This window comes from Desmodus rotundus, chromosome 3 (genome assembly GCF_022682495.2).
Source record: "Desmodus rotundus isolate HL8 chromosome 3, HLdesRot8A.1, whole genome shotgun sequence".
Lineage (NCBI taxonomy): Eukaryota > Metazoa > Chordata > Mammalia > Chiroptera > Phyllostomidae > Desmodus > Desmodus rotundus.
The window spans coordinates 34,917,846-34,937,658 of NC_071389.1; the positions used below are offsets into that span (position 1 = coordinate 34,917,846).

The 19,813-nt window shown below is 37.5% G+C and overlaps 1 protein-coding gene across 1 annotated transcript in view; it reads left to right on the forward strand.

The window, feature by feature from the left end:
- Positions 1 to 19,813, forward strand: part of ZFYVE9 (zinc finger FYVE-type containing 9) — a 127,000-nt gene that overhangs the window by 52,477 nt on the left and 54,710 nt on the right. The window contains exons 5-7 of the mRNA XM_024571035.4: positions 13,108 to 13,207; positions 15,584 to 15,760; positions 17,386 to 17,555. Of these exons, the coding sequence (XP_024426803.2) occupies positions 13,108 to 13,207; positions 15,584 to 15,760; positions 17,386 to 17,555 (447 nt within the window). The remainder of the gene's footprint in view (positions 1 to 13,107; positions 13,208 to 15,583; positions 15,761 to 17,385; positions 17,556 to 19,813) is intronic.

Sequence of the window (19,813 nt, forward strand, 5' to 3'; positions counted from 1 at the left end):
TTCTTGCTGCTTTTAAGATTCTTTCTCTTTCACTTTTGCCATTTTAATTATAATGTGTCTTGGTGTGGGTCTCTTTGAGTCCATCTTGTTTGGGACTCTCTGTACTTCCTGGTCTTGTATGTCTTTTTTCTTCACCAGCTTAGGGAAGTTTTCAGTCATTATATCTTCAAATAGGTTCTCAATACCTTGTTCTCCAGTACTCTTATGATGTGGATGTTGTTATACTTCATATTATCCCAGAGACCCTTTAAACTGTTATTTTTTAAAATTCTTTTTTCTTTTTGTTGCTCTGATTGGGTGGTTTTTTCTACCTTGTCTTCAAATTGCTGATTTGATCCTCTGCTTCATGCAACCTACTGTTTATTCCTCCCAGTGTATTCCTTATTTTCGATATCATATTCTTCATTTCCAATTTTTTTTATGGTTTCTATGCTTTTTTTCATGCTGTTGAATATTCTTATAACTATTACTTTGAATTCTACATCAGATAAATTGCTTGCCTCCATTTTATTTAGCTCCTTTTCTGGATATTTCTCCTGTTCTTTTGTTTGGGGCCTGTTTCTTTGTCTCCTCATTTTGATGGTCTGTCTTTGTTTCTATTTATTAGATAGATCTGCTGTGACTCCCTGTCTTTGTGTGGTGACCTTATGTAGTAGGTGTTCTTTGAGGTCCAGTGGTACAGTCTCCTTGATCCCCTGAGGTGGGTGCTCAAGGAATGTCCCTTGTGTGGGTTGTGTGGGCCCTTCTGTTATAATTGAGTCTTAATTGTTATTGGCCTGTTTATTTCTGTTTATTTCTGTTTGTGTGTGGGAACAACACTCAGGCTGGCTGATTGTGGGACTCAACCCTGACCACGGTGTGCAAGGTGTGCCATACAGGTGGTGTTCTTTCAATTTAAGAAATGTTTGTGATTTAGTTTACATTTTTTTAATTCTTGAGAAATTGAATATTACACGTAGAATCCATTCCAGTTTTGCTGTAGTACTTTTGCTATTGTGCTAGACATTCTGGAACTTTTTATACACATGTACACACAATTTTGTCTTTTCTTCCATATATCCTTAATACAAAATAGAGTTGAAGAGTATAAATTTTTGTGACAAGATCATAAGAATAATTGATATTGCTTAGCTCTCCCTAAATTGTTTGCTAGTAGCACATCAACTTACTAGCTTTCTTTCTTTTTTTAAAGAAGAGCTATATAAACTAGGAAGGAAGGGGATTTTGTATTTTTATTTTTATTGATTTAAAATTTTTTAATATGTTTATTGATTTTAGAGATGAAGGTAAAGAGGGAAAGAGGGAGGGAGGGAGAGAGAGTGAGAGAGAGAGAGAAGCATGGATGTGAGTGAGAAACATTGATCAGTTGCCTCCCGTATGTATGCCAACCGGGGATTAAACGCACAACCTATGTGTGTGCCCTGACCAGGAATCGAACCCTCAACCCTTTTAGTGTACAGGACATTGCTCCAGCCAGCTGAGCCACCTGGCCAGAGCTTAAATTTTTATGAAATTCAGTTTACCTGCAGTTTCTTTTGTTGCCCGTGCTTTTTGTGCTATATTCAAGAAATTGCCATATAAATGTCTTGACGCTCTTTTCTTACATTTAGGCTTTTGATCCACTTTGAGTTAATTTTTGTAGGTGGTGTAAGGTAAAGGTTCATTTTCATTCTTTTGAATGTTTATATCTAGTTTTCCCATCACTGTTTGTTGAAAAGAATGTTCCTTCCCCATTGAATTGTCTTGGCACCCATGTCAAAAGTCATTTGACTATATATGTGTGAGAGTTTATTTCTGGGCTCTCTGTTTTATTCCATTGTTCTTTATGTCTATGTTTATGCTAATATTATACTGTTTTGATTACTATAGCTTTGTAGTAAATTTTGAAATCAGAAATGAGAATCTTCCAATTTTGTTCTTTGTCTAAGTGAAGGAAGCCAATTTGAAACAGCTACATAATGTATGATATTCTGAAAATGCAAAACTGTGAAGACAGAAAAAAAAGATGAGTGATTACAAAAGGTGGTAGAGAGGAAGGGATTAATACATGAAGCACAGAAGATTTTTAGTGCAGAGAAACTACTCTGTATGGTACTGTAATGGTGCATACATATCATTATACATTTGTTCAGGCCCATGGAATTATAACACCAAGAGTGAGCCCTGATGTCAACTAGGGACTTTGGGTGATGATAATGTGTCAGCGTAGGTTCATTGGTTCTAACAAATATACCACTCTGGTGAGGGGTGTTGTTAATGGTGGAAGCTAGGCATATGCAGGGCAGGTGTATATGGAAAAATCTCTGTATCTTCTGCTTAGTTTTGCTGTGAGCCCAAACTGCTCTAAAAATTAAGTCTATTAAAATATACAGGGTGGGGCAAAAGTAGATATACAGTTGTTCATATGGAAATTCATGCAGTAATTAATAAATAATAATATAAGAATAAACTGTTCCACATAATCACATATGTAAGTCTACTTTGCCAGCCCCTGTACATGACTATTAAATGTTAACTCTGCTTTGATATTAAAAGCAGATATTAATTTGATACTAGGAAATTGTTAATTGTTAATTTGATATTAAGAAATTGTTGAGAGCATTATGCTAAGTGAAATAAGCCAGGAAGTGAGGGACAAGTACCATATGATCTCACCTTTAACTGGAACATAAGCAATAGAAGAAAAAAGCAAACAAAATATAACCAGAGACATTGAAGTTAAGAACAATCTAACAATAGCCAGGGCGGGGGTGGGGGGTGGGGGCGGGGATAGTGGGAAGAGGGTATTACAGGAACTACTATAAAGGACACATGGACAAAACCAAGGGGGAGGGTGGAGAGGGGGGAGGGAGGTGGGTTCACCTGGGGTGGGGTAGAGGGATGGGGAGAAAAGGCATACAACTGTAATTGCATAACAATAAAAAAAAAAAAAAGAAAAGAAATTGTTAAATTTTTAGGGTGTGATAATGGTATTGCTATGTTAAATTAGGCCTTATGTTTCAAATATATACTGAATATTTAAAGGTGAAATGATATCTGAGATTTATTTCAAAATGATTAAAGGGGGCTGAAGTGGGTGAGGATTGGCTTTGGTGATAGTTTCACCTAGGTAATTGACACTTGGGGCTTGTTATGCTGTTATGTCTACTTTTATATAACTGAAGATTTCTAATAAAAAGTTTAAAAAATGAAGGATGGCCAGGATATGATTAAAATAAGGATATGCTTTATAATTGTTTGCTTTTTACAAATCAGCACTTTTTTTTAAAATTTTTTATTGTTATTCAATTACAGTTGTGTGCCTTTTCTCCCCATCCCTCCACCCCACCCCAGCCGAACTCACCTCCCTCCCCCACCTCCACCCTCCCCCTTGATTTGGTCCATGTGTCCTTTAAAGTAGTTCCTGTAATCCCCTCTGCTCACTGTCCCCTCCCCACTCCCCCCTGCCCATTGTTAGATTGTTCTTAACTTTAATGTCTCTGGTTATATTTTGTTTCCTTTTTTCTTCTATTTATTATGTTCCAGTTAAAGGTGAGATCATATGGTATTTGTCCCTCACCGTCTGGCTTATTTCACTTAACATAATGCTCTCCAGTTCCATCCATGCTGTTGCAAAGGGTATAAGCTCCTTCTTTCTCTCTGCTGCGTAGAATTCCATTGTGTAAATATACCATAGTTTTTGGATCCACTCATTTGCTGATGGGCACTTAGGTTGTTTCCAGTACTTGGCTATTGTAAATTGTGCTGCTATGAACATTGGGGTGCACAGGTTCTTTTGGATTGGTGTTTCAGGGCTCTTAGGGTATAATCCCAGCAGTGGAATTGCTGGGTCAAAGGGCAGTTCCATTTTTAGTTTTCTGAGGAACAAATCAGCACTTTTTAACACATGTAGAAATTACAACACAATGTGTTATCTTACAAGGTAATAACAATATACAAAAATTAATTCATAGTATATTAAAGGAAATTATCTTAATAACTTCAAGTTTAAGGTTTTATGTTAAATGTTGTTTACTTACAATTCTGGTGTTGTATCTTTCTGTTTATGAGGGGGAACCCACAAAAACCTGGAATTTATTTATAAAAAACTGAGTATTATTCTTACATGTTTAAACTTTTTAAAATATATTTATTGATTATGCTATTACAGTTGTCCCATTTCCCCCCCCTCACTCCACTCCATCCTGTCCACCCCCTCCCTCCCACATTCCTCCCCTATAGTTCATGTCCATGGGTCATACTTAATAAGTTCTTTGGCTTCTACATTTCCTACACTATTCTTACCCTCCCCCTGTCTATTTTCCACCTATCATCTATGCTACTTATTCTCTGTACCTTTCCCCCCCTCTCCCCCTCCCACTCCCCTCTTGACAACCCTCCATGTGATCTCCATCTCTATGGTTCTGTTCCTGTTCTAGTTGTTTGCCTAGTTTACTCTTGTTTTTGTTTTAGGTGCGGTCGTTAATAACTGAGTTTGCTGTCATTTTTACTGTTCCTATTTTTGATCTTCTTTTTCTTAGGTAACTCCCTTTAACATTTCATATAATAGGGGCTTGGTGATGATGAACTTCTTTAACTTGACCTTATCTGAGAAGCACTTTATCTTCCCTTCCATTCTAAATGATAGCTTTGCTGGATACAGTAATCTTGGATGTAGGTCCTTGAGTTTAATCTTGGGTAATGGAATTATGATGTGCCTTGGTGTGTTCCTCCTTGGGTCCAGCTTCTTTGGGACTCTCTGAGCTTCCTGGACTTCCCGGAAGTCTTATTTCCTTTGCCAGATGAGGGAAGTTCTCCTTCACTATTTGTTCAAATAAGTTTTCAATTTTTTGTTCTTCCTCTTCTCCTTCTGGCACCCCAATAATTCGGATGTTGGAACGTTTCAAGATGTCCTGGAGGTTCCTAAGCCTTTCATTCCTCCGAATTCTTGTTTCTTCATTCTTTTCTGGTTGGATGTTTCTTTCTTCCTTCTGGTCCACACCGTTGATTTGAGTCCCAGTTTCCTTTGCATCACTATTGGTTCCCTGTACATTTTCCTTTGTTTCTCTTAGCATAGGCTTCATTTTTTCATCTGGTTTTCGAACAGATTCTACCAATTCTGTGAGCGTCTTGATAACCAGTGTTTTGAACTGTGCATCCGATAGGTTGGCTATCTCTTCCTCACTTAGTTGTATTTTTTCTGGAGCTTTGAAGTGTTCTGTCATTTGGGCCTTTTTTTTTTTTTTTTTGTCTTGGCGAGCCTGTTACTTAAAGGGGCGGAGCCTTAGGTGTTCACCGGGGCAGGGTAATGCTGGTTGATGCGCTGTGATGCTGTACGTGGGGGAGGGGCCGAGAGGGAGCAATGGCGCCCGCTCCACTCTCCACCAGACCCCAATCCTTCACTCCGCTACCCACAATCAAACTGGGCCCCCCACCCCCGCCCCGTGCTGGTTCCTGAGTGGGTGGGCTTGTGCACGCCCCAGGCCCCTGTGGGTCTCTCCAACGACCTCTCCTGTGAGGCTGGGAGTCCCTCCCGCCACCGCTCCAACCCCCACGGGCATTTTCAATCAGAGGCTCGAGGCTTTATTTCCCCCGCGTTGGAGCCCTAGGTTGTGCGGTCTGGTCTGCTCCCCGCCCTTTGTCTGGTTTATCTGTGTGCGAATGTGGGGCCCTGGGGTGCTACCCGCCGCTCTGCCTGCCCTGCTCTCTGCCACTCTTGAGTCCAGCCCTCTCGGTTTATCTGTGCAAATGTGGGGCCGCAGGGTCTGCTAGTGATCAGACTGCCTGCCCCATTCGTCCCACACTCCGCCAGTCTTGGTCCCGCCACGGCCACACGAGTCCTCTCCACTCTGGTGTCCGTCTCCGCCCCTCCTACCAGACTGGATGAATGTTTATTTTTTATTTCCTTGGTGTCGGACTTCCTTGCCCTTCGATTTTCTGTCAGTTCTGGTTGTGCGAGGAGGCGCAGTGTGTCTACCTACGCCGCCATCTTGGTTCTATCACACGTTTGAACTTCAGTCACCTTAAAAGTAACCTTCATTTGATGTAATACGCCTATTGAGACGTTTTTCCACTGCTCAAAACGTTTTTTGAACTTGTCAATTTTGATGCCTTTTAGTGCTTCTGCAGTTTTTTGTTTCACCTCTTCCACATCAGCAAAACATTTCCCTTTGAGGACTTTTTCCATCAGGGAAACAAACAAAAATGTTGCTCAGGGTGAGATCAGGTTAATAGGGAGGGTGGAGCACAAGGGTCATGCTGTTTTGGGTCAAAAACTGCTGAACACTCAGTGCTTTGTGGTGGGCAGGTGTGCTCAACAATCACCCATCATGAAATGGGCAAATGCATTGAAAGAGTCTTCCAGAAAAAATTCACCGAAACCAAAAGCAGCCTCTCACAATAATGCCAGCTGGTGCACTGATACAGGTGGGTTCCTAGAACACTCACCTAGCGGGGGGAGCCTGTACTACAAGGGATTTGCCCCCCAGAAGATAATTCTGGTTTTGGGGGGATACCCCCCTCATATATAGCCTCACTTGGAAATAAAGCTGAAAGGTTAAATTAGAGACCCTTTGTTAACCCTTCCTGTGATATACTCTTAAAGTGACTCTGAGAATTATTACTGTTTTTTAATAACAGTAAAGTTGGAACAGGTGTTTGGACAGAGGAAGGGTTGGAATTTGATTAAACTGCTTTAGTTTTTGCTACATTGATTTTGGTATTTGCTATTTAAGCAATGGTAAGGTTCTCTTCCTCATTTAAGAATTTTTACAGGTTGTTACTGTCATTGATCTTTGTGAGTAGCTGGATATTGGTCAGTCACAAGCACTTTCTTATTCTTGTGAGACAGTTATTTCTGTCATAATTACAGGGCTTTTTGAAAACTTGGTACATCATTTTTTCCACTTTCTAATATGAAAATAAGTGAACATTTGATTATTTAAATTTTCAAGAATTGGCAAAGGAGTGCTGTTCACACTGTACTGGGGTGTAAATAGGCACAAATGGTACTTGAGTATGAAGCTTGCTTATAAATTTGGCAGTAGGAGTTGTTATGTGGAAAGCCATGTTTGGGAAACTTTAAAAAGAAAGGAAACAATAATAAGGGCTTCATACATACGTTTGTATTATGTGCTACATTTTACATAATATTTGTATTGTGTTGTTTCATCCCCATATGAGCCTTATGAGCAGAATAATTAACATTTCAGTTTTACATATGAGGAAAAACTGAGTTTCAGAGAGTTTAAATTATTCACATAAAGTCATTTGGCTAGTGAATTATAAAGTTAAGATTGGAATCTAGAAGTACCACATTAAAGAAAATTACACGTAAACACACAAAGGGAACATTTTAACCAACACTTAACTGGAACATTGTATAGCATATATATATTATAAACCATGGTAATTTGTCTCTTTACAGGTAGGCAGATCATACAGATCCTGTCATTTAAGGTCATTCATAACCATTTGGCCTGTAAACTTGAGGTTACTATTATTAATAAGCTGCTTTAAATGTGTTTGTCATTGTTCAAGTTGTGAATTTGAGCATATTCGATATAGCCCAACCCAGATAAGTGCATGTTAACGTTTGTTTCTCCTTTTATGTATTCATTTGTGCAATGATTTTACTGATCGAGGAGCAGTAAACAATTTTGTCGAGTGCCTATTTTATTTCAGTGTGATATCAGTATCAAAATACTTTAGTCCATTGCTCCACAGAGTTTACATTCTAGTTTGGGAAAATGGAGAATAAGCAGAATAGATTGCAGTAGATTGTGTCAGTTGTAATAATAAAAGTATAGGGTATGATATTTTAGCAGTGTAATAAGTTTTTGTGTACAAATATGTAATTCTCTTTTTTTCTAGACTGACTTGACTTATTTATTTTAAAGATTTTAATTATTTTTAGAGAGTGGTCAAGGGAGGGAGAAAGAGAGGGCGAGAAACTTCAATGTAAGAGCGAAACATCGATAGGTTGCCTCCTATACGCCCCTGACTGGGACCAAACCTGCAACCCAGGCAAGTACCCTGACCAGAGTCAAACTGGTGACCTTTTGCTTTGTGTGATGACACCCAACCAACTGAGCCACAATGGTTAGGGCTAGACTGACTTGACTCCACTTTTTGACTCTGTGCCTCTAGCTCAGAAAACTGGGGAAAGTACTTAGATGATGTTTGGAATGTGGTGGGATGTTTTTTATTGTCTCAGTCACTGGGGTTGTTACTGGCATTTAACAATTTTTATTTTTAATTATTTTTATCCTCATCTGAGGGCCTGCTCATTGATTCTAGAGAGAGGGGAAGGTAAGGAGAGAGGGAGAGAAACATCAATTGGTTGCCTTTTACACATGCCCTAACCAGGGACTGAAGTTGTAACTCAGACATGTGCCCTGACTGGGAATTGAACCCGAAACCTTTTAGTTTATGGGACAACACTCCAAACAGCTGAGCCATATCAGCCAGGGCACTACTTGCATCTACTAATCTGGGACCAGGTCTGTTAAATATTCTGTGAGAAACAAGAGTGTGCTGCCCAGTGAAGAATTTGCCCACCCGAAAAACGCCAAGAGTACCCTTTTTTGAGAAACACTGGCTAACCTGGTTCATGGCAGGCAAATTCAGTATTATCTAGTGATTTTAAATCCAGGATTATTATGCCCTTGCTCAGTTACTTCACATTTCTTCTGCTTATTTTTTCCATTAGACTTAGGTACTAATTCGATTGACCTGAGTATTTTATTATATCATAGTCTTGGTCTTTTTGAGGACAAGGGTCAGTGTTTCTAGGTCTCCCTTCTATTTTGTATTGTGGCACGCTACCTGTGTCAGTCATAGGCACTGTCCAGTGTTGTTTTTGTGGTGTAAGTTACATTCAGTTTTCATGTATTTCTCTGGCGTGGGTGATTCTACAGAAATGCTTCTGCTGCCTGTGTCCCATTTTCTCTCCATTCTAGGTAGTCTCTTGGCAAGTCATCTGACTCTCTAACTTCTGTGTGTTTCTTTAATCCGATTGGAAACGTAAAGGATCCCCTCCACACCATTATTAGGCCCATGGGATATTAAGAAGTATGGATATTCTTGGATCTTTCTATTTAACTGCATAATGCTGCTGCCCCTACCTTGGTTTTTTTTAAAAAAATCTTTCTTTTTAAATTTTTTTTAAATTTTTACTTGTGGTTATTTTTCTAAAGCACAAGCCCTCTACTTCTGAAAGTTCCCTACTGTATTAGTTTTCTAGGGCTGCTGTACAGGATACCAATAACTGGGTGTCTGAACAACAGAAATTCATTGTTACAATTCCGGAGGATAGAAGTCTGAGATTGAGGTGACAACAGGGTTGGTTCCTTCTGAGGGAGGGCTGTGAGCGAAGGATCTGTTCCGTGTCTTTCTCCGTGGCTCGTAGACGGCTGTCTTTATGTTCATGTGGTATCCTCTCTGTATATGTACTGTGTCCGAATTTTTCCTATTATAGGGTCACCTACCCTAATAACCTCATATTGGGTTAGGAGCCCACCCTAATGACCTCATTTTGACTTGATTACCTCTGTAAAGACCCTGTCTCCAAATGAGGTCTCATTCTGCAAAATTGGGGCTTAAGACTTCAACATATGTATTTGGGGCAGAAAATGCAACTGCAATATTAACTAATATTTCTTTCCTTTTTTAAATAAAGAAAAAGATCTACTCAAAATAAAGTTAAAATGTCCCTACCCAACACCTGAAATTATGTAAAATATAAAGAGAGAAAGAAAAAGTCCCAATTTCTATCCAACTCTCATACTCCAACTTACCCATTTTCCTCTACTTTTCTGTGTCAGTACAAACAACTCTCTCATTATTTTTACAGACTAAAGCATTCCATTTTAGGGGCAATACTGCAGTCTAATTAATCGTTCCTTTACTGATGAACATCTGGGTTGTTTAAAACTTTTGGTTATTACAAGCTGTACAGAGATAATTTTTGTATACATCTCTTTGTACATGTGGATATTTTTTGTAGGACAAATCTTTAAAATTTCATATACTGGGTCAAAGGGAATGAACACTTAAAAATTTTAAAGGTACTATTAAATTAACCTACCAATTTATACTACCACCAGCAGGATATGAGAGAAGGCTTCTCTTTTCTCTGTATTCTCACCAGCGTTGGATAATATCAGGTTTTGGGGTTTTTTTTCATCTTTGCTTGTACCTTAGGGAAAAAATCTCATTCTTTGAATTTTTATTGTCATGAGTGATAGTATTTCTTTACTTATTGACCATTTTATATATATTGACCATTTATATTGACCATTTTACCTTTGTGAGCTCTTTGCCTCTTTCTTGAAAGTATTTTTCTTATTCATTTATTGAAGCTCTTTATGTTTTATGTATCTTAGCTCTTTGTCTGTTATATATAGCACAAATATTTTATCCAGTCTATTATTTTATTCTTTTTGACACTGTAATAAGTGAAATTGTTTTTGTAATTTTCTTTTCAGATTGTTTAATATTAGCGTATAGAAATGTAACTGATTTTTGTGCTTTAACTTTGTATCCCACAACTTTGATGAATTCATTAGTTCTAACAGGTTTTTTTTTTTTCCTTTTTGGTGGAATCTTTAGGGTTTTCTACATACAAAGTCATATCATCTGCTAACAGATAATTTTACTTCTTCTTGTCCATTCTGGATGCCTTTAATTTCTTTTTGTTGCCTAATTACTTTAGCTGGAACTTCCAGTGCTATGTTGAATGGAAGAGGTGAAAGCTGGTATACCTGCTTTGTTCCTGATCTTAGAGGAAAAACCTTTCAGTATTTAATCATTGAATATGACATTTGCTGTGGCTGTTTCATATATGGACTTTATTATGTTGTGGTATTTTCCTTGTATTTCTAGGTTTTTTTAGTGCTTTTTGTTACAAAAGGGTGTTGAATTTTTTCAAATGCTTTTTCTGTGTCAGTTGAGATGATCATGTGGGTTTTTCCCCCTTCATCTGTTAATGTATGTTACGTTGATTCATTTTTATATGTTGAACCATCCCCAATTCATTCTTGCTCCCCTCCATTTGTAGCGACGCATATGTGGTCAAATCGTTCTCTTTGATTAAAACATTTAAGTGATTTCCCATTGCGTAAGGAAAAGACCCAAATCACTAATACAGTCTGTAGAACCTTGGCTTGGTTTGGCCTTCTCTTATCCCATGCAGCCCTAACTCTCAGGCCTCTGGCCACATTAATTTTTTTTTTCTTTCTTGACGGAGCCATGCTTCTTCCCCTAAGGAGACACGTGCTCATGCCATTTTCTATGCTTATTATTATTTCACTTCTTAATACCATTTTATTCATAGAAAACTTTGAGCCATACTTCAGATTTTAACTATCATTTCCTAAATAAAACCTTCCCTGACCCTGTCAATCTATGTGAAGCCTAGATTACATGATCTTTTTTCCCATACACTTTTTTGAAGTAATTTTACATTCACTTGTGTGATTGTTTGATTTTAGAGTATAACCCCCATACACCGTTAATTCCATGAAGGCAAGGACTCTCTCTGTTTGTTCACTGCCACACTCAGTGGGGTAGTGTGGTGCTCGGCACATAGTCAAGGCTCAAATATTTATGGAATAAATGAGTAAATTATGGCTTTTGGGTTTTACCTCTTGATTAGAAAGGTTATTGAAAGATTTCAGGAAGATTAACATCATTAAATTTACTTTTTAGAAAGTTCTGTCATTTCATATTTGTGTGGAAGATGAATTGGAAAAAAATTTGAAGACTAGAAAGACAGATAATTGGTTGATTATGATGATCTTCTAGGCTTCAGGTAATAAAGTCCTGAAAAAAGGCAGCAGCATTAGTGATAGAGAGAAAGAGATGGGATTTTGGGATAACTATTTAAGAGGGAAAACCAAGAGTACCTATTACCTGACTGGATATGGTCATGGTGTAGGGGAAGGAATAGTCAAGTATCAAATTAAAATGAAATACGTGAATTAGTATGAGGCAGCATTACCTAGTAGGTAGGACAGAGCCTGAAGAAACTTACATAACTTACTGGCTGTACTGCTGGGCTCTTTTACTTAATATTTGTTTATTTAACTCTGTTAATTATAAATAAATGTCTTCATAGAATTTTTTAGGTTAAATGAGATAATAGATGTAAAATGCCTAGTATTTTTACAGTTTGTTCTGTACTTGATCAAGTCATTTAACCCTCCAAACTCAGTTTCTTCTGAGAGATGAAATGATAATATATCCCCTGTTCTTCCTTCATCACAGAATTACTTTGAAAATGTAATTGAATAACAATAAAAATTAAAATTAAAAATAAAGAAAATGTAAAGCCTCTGAACACTGTAGATTGGTCATCATGATAGCTAGATTATTAATAATGCCTGAAAGGAGAGAAAATGATCTCTCACATTGTCATTAATATGACTTAATTTCTTGGTTCATCTTTGTAAGGTAGAGGATTCATCTTGGCCATAAAAACTGGATTTTTATCCTATTGAGAATAGTTTGCTGCTTGTATGAAGCTCTCTGTGATAAGTGACTGATGAGTTTTCAAGAAAATAATTCTTAACAGGGAGCTGAGGAGATTCTTGTTGCCTGGTATGGAAGGGAAAAAGAAGTAAGATTATCAAGAGCCAGCCCTGGAAGGTGGAAATAAGGTGCTAGTGAAAACAACTGGTATGATTATTATTCCACATATACGGCTAGTAAAAAAACAGGAGTTAAAGCCTGAAATTCCCAATCTTTGTTTACTTCACCCTGCTATATTACCTTTCCAAACAGAAATAGGAGATGTAACTGTCCATAAATGCCTATGTTATTTGATATTGTGTATAGGAGTTTTGCCTAAGGGCAGCTCAGGTTTTTCCTCCCCTGCTGTGTATTTGCTGATCTTGGCTAAGATTTTTTACTTTCAGCCTAGACTTTCACTTTCCTTATTGCTGGCAGACATATAATCTCACACTCTTGCTTTTGAATTGGTCTTGTGCCCAGTTTCTTCAACTGCATTTTCCTCTGAAGTTTTTAGTATTGTAAATGACGTTTCCTATCAGCCAGTGTTGTTCAGTACTGATTTACTCCCTTTATACTGTGATCCTAAGTAAATTTAGTATGTTCTTTTTCCTGCAGGTTTTCTGTGCTTCCTGCTGTAGCCTGAAATGTAAACTGTTGTACATGGATAGAAAGGAAGCTAGAGTATGTGTAATATGCCACTCAGTGCTAATGAATGGTAAGTATTATTAAAAACAGGTTGAATTACAGTTATGGAGAACAAGAGAATTTCCTGTCTCTCTCTACAAGTTGTTTAGCTTCTGAAATGTCATAATTTTAACTGAAAATACTGAGCTAAATATCCATGTTTTGAAAATATTTTAGCATTTCAGAATTCCTGTGCCTAATGTACTGAATGAATGCTAAAAGTTCAGGTAAGTTTGCAGAAAGAATGGAAGTTCTTGTGGAAATGTGGTGCTGTGTGGCTGTTAATGTTCCTGTGAAGTGATCGGAGCGGGATGGGGGTATAGGGGTATTGACCACTTAGAGTATGAAGGATTAAAATGGACTATCTCTAGGAAATATCTTAATAACTTAGAATATATTCTTATTAACATCTTGTTTCATTTACCTTGTTAAAAATAAATATTGTAGCATCCAGGATCAAATAGAAAATCACATTTCTCTATCAGTTATCTCCTTAATACTACTTAAACTATCATAAGGATAATGGTTTTGAATTTAGTTATATGGTAAAAGAATATGGCCTGGAAAAGGTAAATATAGTTTATCCAGTGTTCCTCTTTCACAGGATTGGAAGTGAATCCAAGGACATTTTAGTTAAGTTAAGCAAGCAAAGACCACCCAGAGAATTCTTGTAAAGCAATATAATACAATTGATCAGGCTGTAGTATTTTTCTCTTTGAGTGATTCTTTGTACAGTTGTCAGAACAACTACTAATGGACATAAAATGTTGAACTTGGACACCACTGCTGCTTGTGCCAGGGTAGTTAGTGTGCCTCCTGGAAGCTGAAACTTATCTGCTCGAGGCCCTTGCTGCTCTGTCTGTCTGCATTGCTCATAGTGATGTTTTCCTGTTGCTGGCTTATTAACCTATTGCATGTCAGTTAATCTGATCTGTTCTAATCTCCTATCAGCCACCCAATTTCCTCCCATTTCTGAAGTCTTATAATTTTGATCAAATATGAATTCCTTCTCTTTACTCCTAAATGTCATTTTTTAGATAGTGGTTATTTCACTCTGTTGCTCAATTGGTGATTTTTATTCCTGCTTTCATTTTCAGACATATATCCACAGATAAGAGCATGCTGCTTAATTACGGTACCCAATACCTCTTTTATTTGATGAGGTCTTTCAACTTGATAGCTTTTTTTTAAAACTTGGCAAAGCTAAAGATGAAGGAAATGGCAGAGAATTCATAGGACTACTTATGTTTTATTAAGTAAGCAAGGATGCCCATAATGGGATCCTAAAGTAGTCTACTTTTCCTGGTTTTTCCAGTGTCTTTCCTTTCGCATGGCTTAGCCCGGTCTTTTACTGAATATTTAATTTGATGCTTTTCAGTGTTTCCTATCCCCTTTTCCTTTTCTCTTCCCCTTTTTCTGCCAGTGCTTTCAAAGGAGCATAGCCATTGTTTTTAGCCTTGTCCTGCAGTTTGGAGGCAATAAATATTCAAAATCTTACAGATCATTCTTTGATGTTGAATGAGATTTTTTAAAAGATGTTCAAAAAATCAGGTGGTTTCTATTCCTGGGTATGTGATATTACCTGAACCTGGATATAAAAGTTGATATCTTTCATTTCTGTAGCATCTTCCATCCTATTTACTTTAAAGACAGTAGTTGATAATGTCAGTATTTAGTTAAACTATAGAATATACAGTATTTTAACACATTTGTGAGCATTTATATTGGCTGATGACACTTATATGATAGTGGCATATTTTCATGCTCAAATGGATCCTGTACTTTTGAGACACTCTATAAATATGTGAAATCGTAGTTTTGCTGGATGCTTGTACACAGGGTGATGATTTCACGAAGGCAGAATTCACAAAAATGTTAAGATACATTCGCCTGAGCTTTAGGCTTCAAAATTTTTCAAATGAGATTTTACCTCAACTAAGAGGAGAACCTAAAAGTCTAGAAATGACAAAAATACACAATGGAGTCATGCTATTTTAGTCCCTGATTTTGATTTTTTAATAGAACTTTATAAAATATATTGAATATTAAACCTACCTACCCCAACCCCAAATGTCTAAATGCTATTATTCCAGTTCCAAATCCTTAATAAAGGAATGTATGGTCTCTCTTTTTAAAAAGCCAGGGGCCTAGTCATTAACCTCAGACTGACCTATCAGTCTGTATCAGAAGTATCATGTAATTCTTATTTGTTGCTTCCAAATAGTTTACTTAATGGTCTCTTTTATTGAATAAAATTACTTATCTCCTTGATACCTTCCCTAACTGGAAGAGAGACATACTCTGAGTGTTAATGAGGAGGAGCTACATTGTTTATCCATTATTGTGGAGGTCTTGATGTCCATATTTTGCAATCCATTCACATTGATTGTGTCTGTATTTGCTTTAGCTCAAGCCTGGGAGAACATGATGAGTGCCTCAAGCCAGAGCCCTAACCCTAACAATCCTGCTGAATACTGTTCTACTATCCCTCCCTTGCAGCAGGCTCAGGCCTCAGGAGCCCTGAGCTCTCCACCTCCCACTGTGATGGTACCTGTGGGAGTTTTAAAGCACCCTGGAGCAGAAGGTAGGGGATCATGTGCTATTCTCTCTCTTTTTCCTCACCAAGTTCCTCTGAAAAGGTGCTGATGTGATTTTACAGCACAAGTCTTTGAAACACTGCAGATAAATCCCTTTGGATGGTTATTAAAGTGGAAGAACAAGGTGAGAAATGTGTTGAGATATTTTTGGGCAAGTAAAGAATAATATTGTGTTGCCTGATATTTTGTAGGCACCTCTAAAAATATGCCAGTATTCTCTCCAATTTAATAATGGAGTAATTACACTGCTTATACTTGAAAAGAAATGCAGATTTTGAAGTCTGCCTGAAAAATCCTAACCTCATGTCTACTTTAATGTTCTTTGTACGAGTTCAGTAAGTAGTAAAACTGAGAGTTCTTCCTTCTGACTAGCCCATTGCTTTTTGGCATATACATAGCCATTTTCTCTTTTAATTTTTAATCTATCCAAGTAAAAATATGGAAATACTGTATTAGGTACATAGACCTTTGTAAAATCCAGAACTTTAATTCTGATTGTATCGCATGATAGGTAGAAAATTATAGGTTCAACTCATTTTAATTTTATCTTTATGAATATGATATTGTCAGATGAAAGGCACTTTGTAAGTTCAGGAGATTATCAGTAGTAAAAGTAACAATTATATATTTCCTTAAAATGATCTTGTTAGGAAGTTTCCCTTGATAATTAAAATCAATCTTCTTTCATTAATTTTCTATCTTTTTGTCTAGTTAATATTTCCTTCCCAAAGAGTCTCCTCCCTTTTGAAGATCAAAGTCTTCTATTGACATGATCATAATCTTCCCCGTTTCCCCTCTTCAGATCATTCCTTAGTGATACTCTTTTTGTTTTTACGAGTTTAGGCTTTCTTTCTTAACATCTGTATTCTCTTCATTTGTCATTTTTGTTGTTCTTCCCTAATCTCTCTTGTTTTGGCTACTTGAATTGATATCCAAAATTGGATTTAAAGAGATTATTTCATCAGACTCAGTGCTCTACCTTTCCCCTGTCCTTTTACTAAAGCATCAACTACTTTTGCACTGCCAGGTCAGTCTTCTTACTCAGTTACATATTAGCCACAGAGCTGGTCAGTTTGCTTCCCAATTCTTATGTATCCGTGCCAACTCTTCCTTGATTAATGAATGATTCTTCAACATTCTTCAGTGCATCTTTTGTCCTTTAAAAATACCATCACACTTTTCCAGACATTTAATTCCTGTGGAACCTCATACTTTTAGGAGATGTGGATATCTACTGCTAAATATTATTTCCCTGCTATTAATTTATTTTCTAGGCACTTAAAACACCTTTAGTTTCTGTTTTAGTGATTTGGGACAGAGTATGTGATATAATTATAGATGTATTTAAGAATTCTTAATATTTTAAACCAAGTGTTTTAAATCTTTACATTTAAGTTATAGAAGTAAAGTGTATTTAAATGTGTATTTTATTGGTTTATAACCATTTTTACACACAGTTACAGTTCTGATATTTCTAGTTACAAGATACTAAATAGTGATTTTTTTTTTTTTTTTTTTTGGTACATCTGGAATTGGTGACCTTCTCTTCTTTGATGTTACAAACACTATTGATATCACATTAATGCCTGTTTTATTTTTCTGGCTCCTCAAGTGGCTCAGCCCAGAGAGCAGAGGCGGGTTTGGTTTGCTGATGGGATCTTGCCCAATGGAGAAGTTGCTGATGCAGCCAAATTAACAATGAATGGAACTTCCTCTGCAGGAACCCTGGCTGTGTCACATGACCCAGTCAAGCCAGTAACTACCAGTCCTTTACCAGCAGAGGTAAGAAAACAAAATGGCAACTAAAAGTGAGTACTTACTCAGCGTGTGCTGCCTCTGTCTTGCTATTTTCTAGAAGATTTTATTTATTTTTAGAGATGGGAAAAGAGGGAGAGAGGGAGAGAAACATCAATGTGTAGTTGCCTCTTGCACGCCCCCTACTGGGGATCTGGCCTACAGTGCAGGCATTTGCCCTGATTGGGAATCCAACCAGCAACTCTTTGGTTCTCAGGCTGGTGCTCAGTCCACTGAGCCACACCAGCCAGGGCCTGACTTGCTTTTTTCTAACTTGAGTGTCCTTTTTGTGGAACCCTATATAGATTTGGATACAGTTTAGTGCATGTGTATGTATAGCTGTGCATGCATGTGTGTATGTATAGGGCTAAAGTATATGTGGCAAAATTGGTTGTTCTTGTTTGTTCTGTATTTGGAAGTTTTTCAGGAGAAAGATTCTTATGAAGGTTACTCTAAGGTGAGCTCAGACGACCGCTGTAGCTAGAGGTTGTGCTAGAGGGAATCCCGGCCCCTTGATACATTGGTTTTCAAACAGTGTTCGTCAGGTTCTGTGGCAGCCCCTTGGGAGTGCCATGGTGGGAAGGGCCAAGCAATATGAAGGTGGCTGAGGAATCCCTCTACTCCTTTCTCTTCAATCCAAGCTTCTTCACTTTTTTCTTTTATACCAGTTGTGTTTCCATGGAAGATTTTTAAAAGGATCTCAGAGCTTGAAAATCAGTTGAAAAATCACTGACTTAATGGATATAAGACTTATTATTTACCTAAGGAAACTAGCTCATACTGCTTTGTCACCTCTATGATGTCTCTGTAGGATATACTGATCACAACTTGGGGGCTACTGGGATTTTCTTTCCTTGGGACCTAATTTTCTGAAGGGGACAAATACCAGCTACTTTTTCTGGAGTCAGTGGGAGAACAGAGTCACCTAGGGCCAGAATGAGAAATTATACAAATAGGATCCTTTTATACAGTGGGACCTTTTCTATTGCCAATTGCCTCCTAGAATTTGGTGGTCAAGGCCATTAATTCCACCTAAGTATGTGTCCATCTTTTTTAAAGAAATAAAACAAGAGGATCAAGGTTTGGATAAAGTTTTTACTCCTGAATTTTTCATAGAATTCTTAGTTACTAATTGTACTTATGTACAGTAATTTTCTTTCAGGAATTTACATAACTTGTGGATTTTATTGTAACCGAAATTGCATGTTATTAAGGTTAGATTTATTGACATACAGAGCTATGTTTCTTTTTGGTGAAGGAACATTAAACCATGTGCTGTCTGTCTTCAAATATAAGTCTTTTGGGGGGGGGGGGGTGGTTTCTAAGGCTGCAGAGGGTGACAGCCAGAACTATGTCATTCTTCTTTGTATCTTGCATGCAACTTTGTCAGGCTTCCTTCTTTTTCCTTCAGTTGTTTATTTGGAAAAATTTCAAACTCACAGAAAAGTTACAAGAATTTTTTAAAGATTTTATTTATTTTTAGAGACAGGGGAAGGGAGGGAGAAAGAGAGGGAGACAAACATCAATGTGTGGTTGCCTCTCGTGTGCCCCATACTAGGGACCTGGCCTGAAACCCAGGCATGTGCCCGAGACTGGGAATTGAACTGGTGATCCTTTGGTTCGCAGGCAGGCACTCAGTCCACTGAACCACACCAGCCAGGGCACACACTCATTTTTTTGATGAACCATTTGAGGATTGGTTATACTTCATTGCTTAATACTTCAGTTTGTGTCTCCTAAAAACAAGCTATTTTCTTACATAAGCACAATAGAATTATCATATGAGAAAAAAATTTAACATACAATTCTGTTATCTAATATATAGACCATATGCACATTTGCTCAATTGTCCCAATAATGTTCTTTATAAATGTCATTTATACACATGTACACATACATAAAAAATTTTTAAAGATTTTATTTATTTGTGGAAAGAGGGAAAGGGAGGGAGAAAGAGAGGGAGAGAAATGTCGTGTGGGAGACGTCATTCAGTTCCCTCTCTTATGCTCCTCACTGGGGACCTGGCCTGCACCCCAGGCATGTGCCCTGACTGGGAATCAAACCAGTGACCTTTCAGTTTGCAGGCTAGCACTCAATCCATGGAGCCACACCAGCCGGGGATCTAAAAAAATTTTTAATAAAAAAAATATTAAAAAAAATTAGGATCCCATGTTTCTTTGGTTTTCTTTATCCACAACAGTTATACCACTTTTTAAAAGTTGTCTTTCATATTACTGTGTTTAAGT